The sequence below is a fragment of the Tamandua tetradactyla genome, chromosome 14 (assembly GCF_023851605.1).
Source record: "Tamandua tetradactyla isolate mTamTet1 chromosome 14, mTamTet1.pri, whole genome shotgun sequence".
Taxonomy (NCBI): domain Eukaryota; kingdom Metazoa; phylum Chordata; class Mammalia; order Pilosa; family Myrmecophagidae; genus Tamandua; species Tamandua tetradactyla.
The window spans coordinates 17,914,074-17,930,061 of NC_135340.1; the positions used below are offsets into that span (position 1 = coordinate 17,914,074).

General features: G+C 34.6%; 1 protein-coding gene across 8 annotated transcripts in view; it reads left to right on the forward strand.

Moving 5' to 3' along the window:
• The window catches only part of RALGAPA1 (Ral GTPase activating protein catalytic subunit alpha 1), a 311,810-nt gene that overhangs the window by 108,240 nt on the left and 187,582 nt on the right, over positions 1–15,988 (forward strand). For all 8 annotated transcript variants that reach the window (XM_077126931.1, XM_077126935.1, XM_077126932.1 and 5 more), the window contains 3 exons: positions 2,309–2,438; positions 4,279–4,516; positions 5,686–5,847. In XM_077126931.1, the coding sequence (XP_076983046.1) occupies positions 2,309–2,438; positions 4,279–4,516; positions 5,686–5,847 (530 nt within the window). The remainder of the gene's footprint in view (positions 1–2,308; positions 2,439–4,278; positions 4,517–5,685; positions 5,848–15,988) is intronic.

The window sequence follows — 15,988 nt, forward strand, 5'->3', positions numbered from 1 at the left end:
TCTTCCCTCAATTCCTTTCATTCAGTGTTTATACCTTTTTTGTAGTTCTTGTCAAAATTGTCTTGATATCTAAATCACTTGTATAAATGTCTGTTTATGTCCCTGAATTGAGATAGGCCTCTAGAAAGCAGATACTGTTACATTATTTATATTGGTTGCATTTATTTCTTAGCATAGTATATTATACATCGTTAGTGTCTTATAAATATTCATTTAATTAAATGGAGAAAAAAAGGCCTTTGAGGAGGGAATGGAGAGAGCATCTATACATTTTTTGTGAAAGTGTTCATTGTAAAGTTTAAACAACAAAGAAAAGTTTAAAAAAGAAAGTAAAAGTTGCCCAAAAGCTCACTCTCTAGAAGTAATCATTGTTTGCCCTTTGAGAAAATCTGTGTTCACTAGACCATATACATGATTACATAGTATTACACCATATGTACATGCTGTAATTTTCTTTGCTAGTTGACTATTGATGGACGTAAAGTTATTACCTTTTATTGTAGGCGGTGGGTAGAGCAACGAACATTGTATGTTTATATTTTTCCTCCTAGAGTCATTCTTAAAAAGGTGATGACTTCTTGGCCAAAGAGTATGCCTAATTTATGTTTTGCTACATATGGGTGAAAATGGCCTTATTTGAAAATATCCTTAATTAAAGTATTAATAAAGGTATATGTAGAAGTAGTTACTGTTACTAATATATTTGGAGCATCTGTCTGTGCCAGGTATCTTTCTAAGGTTTCTTCCTAACCCCTCTACGTGCATTTTCTTACTGAATCTTTGCAACATCCTAAATGCTAGATAATTCTGAGGCACAAAGGGATTACAGAATTTAGCCTTGCTTACACAGATAATGAGAAGTGAGTAGAGATTTGAACTATGGTCTTTTTTACTTCAGAGTCAAGTCAATAACCCTTATCTGTACTGCACTGGACCATTCTTTTGTTAGAATTTCTTTCTTCTTTTCATATACTTTGAATCAATGATGTTAAGACAGGTTAAGTGAGAGACTTGCTGAGATCATAATTTGAAAAATTTCCCCCTATTTTGTAAATTCTCTTGAAGTCAAATCATCATGAGAGATTACCCACATATTTACACTGAATTTACAAGAATTTCTTTATGAATTAAAATCATTTTTATTGTATTTTAAAGTGAAAAGATTGTCTGATATATAAGTGAGTTATGGTTTAACCACAAATCAAGTTAAGATTTCTTTGGAAATCTGTACTTTATTGTATATGTTGTTGATTTCAAATGATTTTCAATTCATATTGCAGAGCTAGAAACCCAAGGTTACAAGGCTTCTTTGATTTTTATTCTGTGAATGGAAGCATGCATTTGTTGTTAAATAAATTTGGTATATTTTAGATTAAGCAATACTTTTCTATTTGATTCTACCCTCACTTCCCAGGAAAACCATGACTTCTAGAGCTGGGATCTATTGCTGCCTCTGTTACATTTCTCATACAGACTACCCATGTGTTGCTATGCCTGGAATGGGTCTGAAAAATAGCCAAAGTGGAGGAGGTTGTGATATGGACTTGGGCTACTAGCATGTATATATACATCAATTGAAATTCCCTCATGAGCTTCTTTTTCATATTGTGATGGAAATTAATTTCTGAATTAGTGGTGCTAATAAGGTAGTTTTGTGGTCTTAGTAATAAGCTTCTAGGGGAAGAGATAAGGCAAGGTGAGGATAATATTAGGGTTGGCTTGACTTATTGTACACACACACACAAAAATAAAGGGTTAAAAAATTGTTCAAACTGAAAAGGATGAAAGAGACAATAGAATAATGTCCCTTTATTGGTTATCAGGCTCTTTGTAATCTATTAATCTTAAAATAGCATGTAGTTTTTAAAATTGAGCTGGTAGATATATGGTTATTCTCCTTATTGTAAAGTTGGAGTTAATGGACAGCCATCAGAATAGAACTACAGTGTATAGTGAACGTTCTTCAATCAGTTGCCTGAGGTCTGTTACTTGATTGGGGGGAGGGGGAGGGTAGGGAGGAGCAACATCCATATTCTCACCATCAGTTCTTCAGCTTTTTGCATAAAATTTTGTTTGACACAGATATTGTCACTGAAAAAATGGTTGTATAGATTTATAAAATGGAATTTCAAATTTTAATATTTAAAGAATTCTAAAAATTGAAATTGTCTTTCAAAAACATTTGATGTTTGAATTTTGAATTATAATTTGTTATAATTTTTATGACAAATATTAATTTGAAAGTTAACCATTAATCAAAAGCAAACATTTGCAACAAAGGAAAATTAATTAATCTTTTTACTTTAAGGGAACAGATGCTGCTTGTATTGCTCAGAGTCACCGAGTCTGTACTGAAGATGCCATCACAAGCGTTTCTACAGTTCCAGGGGAAAAAAAATATGACCTTGGCAGGTCGACTTGCAGGACCGCTTTTCCAGGCAATAAACATAAATAAACAAATAGATAGATAGATAGATAGATAGATAGATAAACGGATGGATAGACATGTATTTCTTAAAGAATCGTTGAGCCCTGAACTTTTACCTGGGAAAAAAAGTTTTAAATCAGAGATCTTTTATAGTGCCAAATAAAAAATTGCTTATTTAAGTAGGTTATTTCCCATTTGTATAAACTCATAACCCAATGTAAGTGAAAGAAATATCAGGTCTGTGGAAAAAGTGTTTTAACAGGCTGATGATACTTTATTCTTTGTGACATACTTATGAATGATTTCAGAAAGCTGGCAGGTGGCTTTATGAGTTTCCAAGTCTCTTAGATTGTTAGGAAAAAACTTTGTTGTTCTGTAGTAATAGGCAAGTAGTAAATAATCAAGATTCTTTCTTATCATGCTGTTTCATAAGACTTTATTGAGTTATCGTTTCTTAATCTGAAGTATCAGTGGTAGCTTGATTATGCAGGAATTACTGTGTTTTCCAATCCGAGGATACAGTTCTAATTTTAAATGTATTATGGTTTCTTAATACTATAAAAAAGCAAAAAGATATTTTAGGATGACACATTAAATATAAGTACATGGATAAAATATTTCTAAATATCAAAGATAAAAACCATCTCAATTCTAATTCTTGGTATAACATTTAAATTGGTATGCCCTTCCCCCCATATTAGCGAGTTTACTTAAAATTCTGTGCTTTTGATAATCCTTTAAAATTAGCTACTTTTATCATCTAAACTCCTCTCAACTTCATTAGCCTTTTAAAAAAAATCACCATTGTTAAGAACTAACACAACAATGGAAGCTATAGGAAGACATTTTAGCAGAGTAACGTTTTTGTAGCCTGAACATATAAAGGTAGAATGGAAGATGGTTGGTTCTTACCATGCCCTAAATTCTCCTTATTTTCACCTTTATATTTAATGTAAATTAAATGTAATTTACTAAGGAACATGTGAATTCCTTAGTAAAATTTATGAACTTGAACTCTTGAAAAATCCTTAACGTTGTGACTTCTTTCTTCAGTAGGAGGTCTATTTTTTTTTTTTTTCACATGGGCAGGCACCAGGAACCAAACTCAGGTCTCAGGCATGGCAGGCGAGAACTCTGCCTGCTGAGCCACTGTGGCCCACCTGGGAGGGTATATCTTAAGAGAAATCCACAAAATCTCAGTTGGGTATACTGGTTTATCAATAATTTCTGCCCTTTTATGAATAAGTTTTTTATTCTATGATTTAATTTATTACAAAATGTCTTTAATTTCTCTGGTGTCTTTAAAATTACATTGAATTTCAACCTTCAGTTTACACATAATTTTTCAAAGCCATACTTCATTAAGTACATGTTTAGTACCTTGTTTTTCTATATTAGTAAAATAATTTTCAAAGTATTTTAGCTAATGATTTCCACCTTTAATTTTGGAAATATAGATTTGGCTTTTCAGTCTTAACTACTCAACATTTTCAACACTACAACAGGGACTTTTGTCTCTTTTTATAATTTATTTTATCTCATTTTACTTTATTTTATTTACATAATGTAGCATGAAGGTTTGTTCTAATTTTAGGGAAATGTCTTTTCAGTTTTGAAAACTTGTCTTAATTGCTGAAGTATTGGGAGTTGGCAATTATTGAAATGAGCTTTATAGTAGATAATAATGATTGCATGAATTCCTTTTATAAGTATAAGAACCAATGTCGTGGATATTATGTGATTTAAAATTCTGCTTATTTTTAGGTAATTTATTTTATAATTTAATATATCATTTTGAAGTCACACACTAAACATATTTCTTTGTTATTCCCAACTATTTGTCTTGATAGACTCTTATAGTTGCCTGGATCAAAGCAAATCTGAATGTGTACATCTCTCGAGAACTTTGGGATGACTTACTCTCAGTACTTTCATCATTGACCTACTGGGAAGAGTTGGCCACTGAGTGGTCACTGACTATGGAGACACTAACTAAAGTTTTAGCTAGAAATTTATATAGCTTGGATCTTAGTGATTTACCATTGGATAAACTGAGTGAACAGAAACAAAAAAAGCATAAAGGGAAAGGTAAGAGCAGTTCACAGAAATGATCATTATAAACTTGCTAATTAATTAGGTGAGGGAAAACTAAATCAGAGAGATGGTGAGGGTAAAGGTCATGTTCTCTCTTAATTATTCCCTCCTTTACCCTAAAAGTTTTAAATTTCTTACAATAAAACATGTAATGGGAAGTTCACTGGTAGAATTCTCACCTACCATGAGAGGGACCCAGGTTCGATTCCTGGCCCATATACTGCCCCTCTTACCCCTCAAAAATAATTGTGAACAAAATTCCCTGTGATATATGTATCACGTATCTCCCTCTGTATGTGTGTATGTATAGATAAAGAAATACATATATGTAGGAGGACACATTAAATAAAAACAAGAAACGTGTAGGTGCCTTTTAACTTTTCTTAACTTTAACAGTAATTTTTATGAGAGGTAACATGTTCTATACATATCCAACCAAGGTTTAAATACATATACAATCTTAAGAACTTCATTATTGATTGCCAAAATGGAAATTATAAAATGCTGTTCCTTTTTATCATAAGCAAATTTTTGTTAGAAATGGAAGGTAATTTCATGTTACTCTAAGTTTATAATAAAGAATTATTTGGAAAATTCTTTTGAAAGTATTTTCTTAGTTATAACTGAAAATGAACATTCCCTAAAAGTATAATATTTATTTGTCTAATGTTAAAGCAGGTGTGCAATAGCAGGGCAATTATATTAATAATATCTTATAATCCTTGGTTTGTTACATCAGAGTTACATTTCATACTTAACCTACTTTCCAGCATGTTAAGTATGTGTCCAAACTACTTTATCCTGGACTGTTTATTTCCCAAGTTGCTATTATTGACAGGTAGAGATTCAATAATCTCTACCACAGGATGGCTTTTGGTTAGCATGTTTCCTGTCTCTTTTTGTTCGTCCAAATGCTTCATTTTTGTTACAAAGCAGTGGCAAAAAATTTATAATAGTTTATTGTTAATAGCGTAATTTTTAAATCCTGCATTTAGTTTTAGAATAAATATAATCTTTATAGAAATTGAAGTTCAAAGATAAAATAGAATTTATCTTATTACTTGATAACTTATTATAAGTAAACTGAGGACCCTGAGGCAAGATAGGTAACGTATAATTTGATCAAATAACTATATACTGAGATTGAAAATACACATTTCTAGGAGTCGGACATGAATTTCAGAAAGTATCAGTCGACAAGTCTTTTTCTAGAGGATGGAGTCGTGATCAGCCTGGCCAAGCCCCAATGAGACAGAGAAGTGCAACAACCACTGGTTCCCCAGGAACCGAAAAGGCAAGGAGCATAGTACGACAAAAAACTGTTGGTATGTACATGATTTTAAAATGTAAATATTATAGCGTATAGGCAATATATTTATGGTCCTTAATAACAATGTGTATAAATGTACAGTTTTCTTTTCAGTTAATTTTGTTATTAAGTGAATAACTTCTATAGTGAAACTTTTATTTTATAGCATTCAAAATCCAGTAATATGCTGTTATCCCTTCATGCTATTAAGGTGTATCCTACATTATTATTATTTTTTTTATTAATTAAAAAAAAAGATTAACTAACACAACATTTAGAAATCATTCCATTCTACATATGCAATCAGTAATTCTTAGTATCATCACATAGATGTATGATCATCATTTCTTATACATTTGCATCGATTTAGAAAAAGAAATAGTAAGACAACAGAAAAAGAAATAAAATGATAATATAGAGAAAAAAATAAAAATAAAAAATACAAAAAATATATATAAAAAAACACACAAACAAACAAAAAAAAACTATAGCTCAGATGCAGCTTCATTCAGTGTTTTAACATAATTACATTACAATTAGGTAGTATTGTGCTGTCCATTTTTGAGTTTTTGTATCTAGTCCTGTTGCACAGTCTGTATCCCTTCAGCTCCAATTGCCCATTATCTTACCCTGTTTCTAACTCCTGATGGTCTCTGTTACCAATGACATATTCCAAGTTTATTATCTAATGTCGGATCACATCAGTGGGACCATACAGTATTTGTCCTTTAGTTTTTGGCTAGTCTCACTCAGCATAATGTTCTCTAGGTCCATCCATGTTATTACATGCTTCATAAGTTTATTCTGTCTTAAAGCTGCATAATATTCCATCGTATGTATATACCACAGTTTGTTTAGCCGCTCGTCTGTTGATGGACATTTGGCTGTTTCCATCTCTTTGCAATTGTAAATAATGCTGCTATAAACATTGGTGTGCAAATGTCCGTTTGTGTCTTTGCCCTTAAGTCCTCTGAATAGATACCTAGCAATGGTATTGCTGGGTCGTATGGCAATTCTATATTCAGTTTTTTGAGGAACTGCCAAACTGCCTTCCACAGTGGCTGTACCATTTGACATTCCCACCAACAGTGGATGAGTGTGCCTCTTTCTCCGCATCCTCTCCAGCACTTGTCATTTTTTGTTTTGTTGATAATGGCCATTGTGGTGGGTGTGAGATGATATCTCATCGTGGTTTTGATTTGCATTTCTCTAATGGCCAGGGAAGTTGAGCATCTCTTCATGTGCCTTTTGGCCATTTGTATTTCCTCTTCTGAGAGGTATCTGTTCAAGTCTTTTTCCCATTTTGTAATTGGGTTGGCTGTCTTTTTGTTGTTGAGTTGAACAATCTCTTTATAAATTCTGGATACTAGACCTTATCTGATATGTCATTTCCAAATATTGTCTCCCATTGTGTAGGCTGTCTTTCTACTTTCTTGATGAAGTTCTTTGATGCACAAAAGTGTTTAATTTTGAGGAGCTCCCATTTATTTATTTCCTTCTTCAGTGCTCTTGCTTTAGGTTTAAGGTCCATAAAACTGCCTCCAGTTGTAAGTTTCATAAGATATCTCCCTACATTTTCCTCTAACTGTTTTATGGTCTTAGACCTAATGTTTAGATCTTTGATCCATTTTGAGTTAACTTTTGTATAGGGTGTGAGATATGGGTCCTCTTTCATTCTTTTGCATATGGATATCCAGTTCTCTAGGCACCATTTATTGAAGAGACTGTTCTGTCCCAGGTGAATTGGCTTGACTGCCTTATCAAAGATCAAATGTCCATAGATGAGAGTGTCTATATCTGAGCACTCTATTCGATTCCATTGGTCGATATATCTATCTTTATGCCAATACCATGCTGTTTTGACCACTGTGGCTTCATAATATGCCTTAAAGTCCGGCAGGTTGAGACCTCCAGCTTTGTTTTTTTTCCTCAAGATACTTTTAGCAATTCGTAGCGTTTCTATACACTAGCAATGAACAAGCTGAGGGGGAAATCAAGAAATGAATTCCATTTACAATTGCAACTAAAAGAATAAAGTACTTAGGAATAAATTTAACTAAAGAGACAAAAGACCTATACAAAGAAAACTACAAAAAACTGTTAAAAGAAATCACAGAAGACCTAAATAGATGGAAGGGCATACCGTGTTCATGGATTGGAAGACTAAATATAGTTAAGATGTCAATCCTACCTAAATTGATTTACAGATTCAATGCAATACCAATCAAAATCCCAACAACTTATTTTTCAGAAATAGAAAAACCAATAAGCAAATTTATCTGGAAGGGTACAGTGCCCCGAATTACATTATTGTTTTTATGTAGTTTATTTTACTATAGATATACCTAATTTTACAGTGTTATCACTGATTCATTTTTCAAAATTCAAGTATTAACTGATACAGTTTCTACTAAGGGAATATACCCACAAACATGGGAAATTAGGGTAATTTTCAGATCTACAATTGTATAGTTAGGTTGGCTTCACAAGTTTCCAATTAGGAATTCTTGTAATATATTGGCACATAGCTGAAGCTGTGGTGGAGTCTATTGCTAGTTCCTTGCTGTTTTTAACAGACATGGAAGAGATTTCTATAATCTGGGAAATATCAACAAAGAAGTAGTCTTGGAAAGAATTTCTGGACATAGGATTAATCAGTATAATGTGACCCTAACTGCCATCTTATTTTTGTTCATCTCAGAAACGTTTATTCTGAATTGTAATAAGAGAATGCTGCAAAGAAAAAACAAGGGTGTTTCTTCTTAATTTCTTTTTCTCTCTTTCATCATGAAAACACTGGATAATCTTGGATAATTTTTTAAGTTTTAGATACTTCCTCTCTATAGTGGGAATGATAATATCTCGTGTCCCTGGAACAAAATTGCCTGAAGTTATTTCTATGCCTTTGCAATCTATGATTCTGTGGAAGAATTTCCCATGGGAGTGTTTCTATATTTAATGATAATCAGCAAAAACAAATTCATTTTAAAGACATTTAAAATCATGTGTGGTTCTAAATAGTTAAGAATTAGAACTCGGAAGAAAGATTTATAAAAACTAGGAAAAGGATAGAGAAAATTAAAGGTTTCAAAAGAGTTAAAAGTCATGGTTAGTTTTAAATCCTTTAAAATGACTACAATTTCAGAATTGTCCTTTACCTATAAAATAAGCATAGAATTATATTGATTGTGTATGTTGAGATGGAAGAATAGAAAATGTCATGATGACAAAAAACATAGATGAATTAAAATTAATACTTAGGAATTTTGGTGTAGAATTTTTTAGGGAATCCTGAGGAAAAGTTGATTACATCCGAAATGATACCTCTCTTTATTTTTTCTTAATGTCACAGTTAGAAAATATTTCTGTTAAATTTCTATGTTTTTTTTTTACCCCCTGATTAAAGAAGTAGTTAGTATATGCTTAGTGCGGAAAGTGAAGTTTAAGGAAGCATAAAGACAGATTACTAGTCTAGTTAAGAAGTAATCACTGTTAACTTATTGGCATATTTCTTTCTAATCTTTTAATGTAAATGGAATGAGTAAAATATTCTCCTTAAATTCGTACCTGATCATGATCAGTTTCTGGACCCTCTGTCAAAATAACCTTCTTGTTTATTGAACAAGCCTATCAAATAAAAAGTTAAAAGCATTAAACATTTTGTTAAGAAAGATAACTGCATAAAGTTAGAAAAATACTAAAAGAGGCAGCAGATTTAATTAGGGTGGTCCATATGCTTTGGTGACATATATTTTTGTAAGAATTTTTTCTTAAGTTTTTAAAGTTAATTTTTATATTATACATAGTTACAAATGCAAACTATGACAGTGTATACATTGTAGTCTTTCCCTTACCACTTACCCCCTTCTCTTCCTTCCAGTTCACCAGTTCATTTTACTTGCCCTGTTTCTTTGGCACCCTTCCAAAGATACAGGCCTATAGCATAGCGTATCCTCTGTTGTGAACCATGACTTTTACACATTCATATAGAAAAAGTGTTTAATAAGTACTCACTATGCATTGAAGGTATAATTATGAACAAAGCAAATAAGGTCCATTGAAGCTAATAATTGTATTATGGGAGGAGGAGACATTAATAAACATAAAGCAATTAACATGTCAGGAGGTAATAGGTGGTATGAAGAAAAGTAAAGCAGAGAAAGGACTAGAAAGTTATAGGGATGGGAAAAGAGGATTACTTTCAATAGGGAGGTAAGTATCTATCTAATTGTATAAGAACAGAGACTTGAATAAAATGAGTGAATAAGCAAAGTGAGTATCTTGGGGAAGAGTGTTTCAGAAAGAAGGAAAGTATAAAAGTCTTGGACACAAGTATGCTTGGTTGTTTGAGGAAGAGTAAGAAGGCGAATGTGGTTGCAAATGGAGTAAGGAAGGAGGAGAATACTAGGAGATGAAGTCAAGATGTAACAATGTATCTTTTTTTTTTTTTTTTTTTTTTTTTTTTTAGCATGGGCGGGCACCGGAAATCCAACCGGGCCTCTGGCATGGCAGGCGAGAAGTCTGCCTGCTGAGCCACCGTGACCTGTAACAATATATCTTAAAAATTATTACTTATCAGAAAATATTGAACTTTCTGGATCATATTATAGTACATTGAAGTATCTTAATTTATGTCTTGAAGGTGGACATTTAGTTTATTTACAATTTTGTGTTATTAAAAATGGTACAGGGTGGGCCATAGCAGCTCAGCAGACAGAGTTCTCATTTGCTGTGCCGGAGACCATGGGTGCCTGCCCATGAAAAAAAAAAAAAAGTACAGAATATGCTTATACATATTTACTTTCTGCATATATGCAAGTATATCTGTAGATTAAATATGAAGAATTTTAAAGTAAGTTACCCTCTACAGATGCTGTGTTTTTCTTAATGCAATTTTATTGAGATCACATACCATATAATCATCCAAAGTATGCAGTCTGTGGATTACAGAATCATCATGTAGTTGTGCATTCGTCACCACAATCAATTTTAGAATTTTCATTACTCCAAAAAGAAAAATAAAAAAGAATACCCACATCATCCCATACCCCTCCCCCCACCATTACTTATTTATTTGTCTTTACTTTTGTATTCATCTATTCATACACTGGATGAAGGGAGTGTCAATCACAAGGTTTTCACAATTGGATGGACATTCTGTAAAAGCCATATAGTTATATGCATTATCAAGGATAAAGGCTGTTGGATTTCAGTTTAACAGTTTCAGATATTTCCTTCTAGCTATTCTAATAAAGTAGAAACAAAAAATATATACTACATAAATAAACTCAAATATACATAAACAAAATATATATACTACATGAGAATAACCTCCAGAATGACCTATGCTCTTGAATTCAATTCTCCGAATTTGCACATTATAGTTAGTCCATATTAATGAGGGCTTACTTTTTTTTTTTTTTTCCATTTCTGGCTTATTTCACTCAACATAATGTTCTCAAGGTTCATTCACTTTGTTGCATGCCTCACTACTTCATTCCTTGTCACAGCCGCCCAATATTCCATTGTACGTATATATCACAGTTTGCCCTTCAGTTTGCCAGTTTATACATCCATAAGCCAAATTCTTCCTTCTCATATCGTGAATATTGCCGCCATACACACCAGTGTGCAAATGTCCATTCATGATCCTGCTTTCAGTTCCTCCAAGTATATACTTCAAAATGGAGTTGGAGGATCATACAGCAACCCTATACTTAGCCTCCTATGGATCCAACACACTGCCTCCAGAAGAGCTGTACCATTCTACTTCCCTACCAACAGTGAATAGGTACCCCTCTCTCCACATTTTACTCCAGAACTTCTATCTTTGTTTATTTTTAAAGTTTTATTCACACACCATACAATTCATCCTAAGTAAAACAATCAGTGGCTCCTGGTAAAATCACAGTTATTCATTTACCCCTATAATCTATATGAGAGCATTTCCATTTCTTCCACAAAGAAAGAAGAAGAGAAAAAAAAAAAGGCTAGGAAAAAAAATAAAGAATAAACACCACCACCAAGAATCTCATACCTCTCCCTTATAACCCTTTCTTAATTGACTTTTAGCTTTGATATATGGCCTTTGTTACTGTTAAGAGAAGCGTATTACAGTGTTACTGTTAGCTATTTGCATCAACTATTTTTTTCTATATACCATCCTATTTTCAACACCTTGCAATGTTGACAGTCGTTTGTTCTCCCTCATGTAGAAAATTACTCTACTTGTACCTCTAATCACCATCACTGTCCACTGTAGGTTTCACTAAGTTAATCAATTCCAGTTTTTAGCGTTTATCTTTCCTACTAATGTCATACATGCCCTTAGCCTTCCTCATTCAACCATATTCACTTACAGTATTATACTGTTCATTATACTTACAGTATTGTGCTCTCTTTTTACCCTTACTAATAGTCTTCATTTCTATAGTCTTCTCCAAACCTCGCTCTCCTATCTTTTCCTGTCTGCCTGTAGTACTCCCTTTAATATTTCTTGTAGAGCAGATCTCTTATTCACAAACTCTCTCAGTGTCTGTTTGTCTAAAAATACTTTAAACTCCCCTTCCTTTCTGAAGGACAGTTTTGCTGGATAAGGAATTCTTGGTTAACAGTTTATCTCTTTCAGTATCTTAAGGATATCATACCACTGCCTTCTCATCTCCATGTTTTTTGCTGAGAAATCCACACTGTATTGGTTTGTTAATGCTGCTGGAATGCAATATACCAGAACTGGGTTGCCTTTTATAAAGGAAATTTATTAAGTTGCAAGTTTACAGTTCTAAGGCTGTAAAAATGTCCAAACTAAGGCATCCAGAGAAAGATAACCTTGACTCAAGAAAGACTGATGGGTCCATGTGCTGGTTTGAAATGATGTATGTACCCTAGAAAAGCCATGTTTTAGTCCTATTCCCATTTTGTAAAGGCAACCACTTCTTCTAATTCCTATTCAGCATTGTATGTTTGAAACTGTAATTAGATCATCTCCCTGGAGATGTGATTTAATAGAGTGGTTGTTAAGCTGGATTAGGTAGAGGCATGTCTCCACCCATTTGGGTGGGTCTTGATTAATTTCTGGAGTCATATAAAAGAGGAAACATTTTGGAGAATGGGGAGATTCAGAGATAGCAGATCAGAACAACATAGCCATGAAGCAGAGTCCACCAGCCAGCGACCTTTGGAGATGAAGGAAAACACCTCCCAGGGAGCTTCATGAAAGGAAGCCAGGAGAGAAAGCTAGCAGATGATGCTGTGCTCACCATATGCCTTTCCAGATGAGAGAGAAACCCTGACTCTGTTCACCATGTGCCTTCTCACTGGAGAGAGACCCTGAACTTCAGTGGCCTTCTTGAACCAAAGTATCTTTCCATGGATACCTTTGATTGGACATTTCTATAGACTTACTTTAATTGGGACATTATTCTGGCCTTAGAACTGTAAACTAGCAACTTAGTAAATTCATCTGTTTGAAAGCCATTCCATTTCTGGTATATTGCATTTCAGCAGCTAGCAAACCAGAACTGTCCAGAATACCTCTGTCAGCTAGGAAGGCACATGGCTGGCATCTGCTGGGGTCTTTGGCTTCAGGTTTCAAACAGCTTCCCCAGGGGTATTTACTTTCTGCATTTCCAAACATCTGGGTCTCATGTTGGCTCTGTGGCTTCTGTTCTCCAAGCATCTGCATGTAAGGTTTCTCCAAAATGTTTCCCCTTTTAAGAACTCCAGTAAACCGAACAAGACCCAACTTGAGTGGGCAGAGTAACATCTCTAACCAAAAGGCCACATCCATAGTTGGACACACCACATCTCCATGGCAATAATCTAATCAAAAGGCCATAACTGCAATGCAATCAACACATCTTCATGGAGAAAATCTAATCAGAAGGCTTTCTATCCTACACTATTGAATCAGGATTAAAGGGCATGGCTTTTTGGGGGTACACAGCACTTTCAAACTAGCCCAGACACATAGTCTTATCTAATTTCCCTTGTATGTGGTGGATTACTTAGCACTTGCTTCTTTCAGAATTCTCTCTTTGTGTATGATATTTGACAATCTGATTAGTAAGTGTCTTGGAGTAAGTCTATTCAGATTTATTCTATGAGGGGTATGCTGTGCTTCTTGGATCTGTAATTTTATGTTTTTGAAAAGAGTTGGGAAGTTTTCAGTGATTATTTCCTACTTCATTTTTCCTGCCCCTTTTCCCTTCTCTTCTCTTTCCGGGACATTCATACCATGTATATTCATGCACTTCATGTTGTCATTCACTTCCCTGAGACCCTGCTCATATTTTTCATTCTTTTCCCTATCTGTTCTTTTGTGTGTGGGATTTCAGACGTCCTGTCTTCTAAATTCACTGTATTAGTTAGGGTTCTCTAGAGAAACAGAATCAACAGGGAACACTTGCAAATATAAAATTTATGAAAGTGTCTTATGTGACCGTAGAAATGCAGAGTCCAAAATCCACAGGGCAGGCTGCGAAGCCGATGACTCCGATGGATGGCCTGGATGAACTCCACAGGAGAAGCTCACCAGCCAAAGCAGGGATGGAACCTGTCTCCTCTGAGTCCTCCTTAAAAGGCTTCCCATGATTAGATTTAGCATCACTAATTGCAGAAGACACTCCCCTTTGACTGATTACAAATGGAATCAGCTGTGGATGTAGCTGACGTGATCATGACCTAATCCTATGAAATGTCCTCATTGCAACAGACAGGCCAGCGCTTGCCCAATCAGATAAACAGATACCACAACTTGGCCAAGTTGACACCTGTCCCTAACCATGACATTCACTAATCCTTTCTTCTGTCTTCAAATCTGCTTTTGTATGTCTCCATTGTTTTTCATTTCTTCTGTTTGCCTTTCATTCCCATATGTTCTGCCATTTATTTTTTCAAGCTTTCAAGTTCTTCTTTATTGTTACCCAGTGCCTTCTTTATATTTTTTTATCTTTTGCCATATCTTCCTTCAACTCACTAATTTGATTTTTTAATTTGATTTAGAAGATTTGTTTAAACATCTTTAATTAGCTGTTTCAACTCCTGCATCTCATTTGAAGTGCTAGTTTGTTCCTTTGACTGGGACATATCTTCTTTTACCCATAGTATGACTCATGTTTTTTTTTTTTTTTTTTTTTTTTGCTTGTATCTGATTTCCTTGATTAGTTTATTCTGGAGTTTGATTTCTCTCTTTTACCTAGGGTTTTCTTGTTTGTTGGCATATTAGTTAGGGTTCTCTAGAGAAACAGAATCAACAGGAAACACTCACAAATATAAAATTTATAAAAGTGTCTCATGTAACCTTGGGAACACAGAGTCCAAAATCCGCAGGGCAGGCTATGAAGTCGACGATTCCGATGGAGGGTCTGGATGAACTCCACAGGAGAGGCTCACCGGCTGAAGCAAGAAGAGAGCCTGTCTCTTCTGAATCCTCCCTAAAAGTCTTCCAGCTATTAGATTAAGCATTACTCATTGCAGAAGACACTCCCCTTGGCTGATTACAAATGGAATCAGCTATGGATGCAGCTGACGTCCTCATGATTTAATTCTATGAAATGTCATCACAACAGACAGGCCAGCACTTGCCCAACCAGACAAACAGGTACCACCACTTGGCCAAGTTGACACATGAACCTGACCATGACAGTTGGCTTTGTTCTCTCTCTCTCTCCTTTCACAAGTAGTTCAACTCATTCTAGACCTCTAGCTTATCTTCTGTTTAAATGATCAGAAATTTTCAGTTCTTGTTTCTCTGGGTCTTGTCCAGAGATAGATAGGATCTATCCCAGTCAGATTTTCCCAGCAAGACAGGTCCAGAATGCAGGATGAGGGTATAACAAGTACCAAAGTTCCCTGAGAATGAGACCCAGCAGTGCTGCCAGTCTTTCCTGTGAGGTCTCTTGAATCTGTGTTTTTCCTATCTTGTCCAGCAGGTGGTGCTTGTCATCCCACAGCTCCACACCAGAGTAAAGTGGTGTGGTGCCTTTAATTCTCAGCACACCCCATTCCTCCCAGCAGCATGGTTGAAATAGAGGCTTAGGCAATGGGCAGGCCTAAACTGTTTCCATTTTCCAGGACTTTGGATCTAAATTCTCTAAATGAGAGCTGCCGCTTGTGCTGAGTCCTTCTCCTATACCCCACCCTCAGCCCCACCTTTT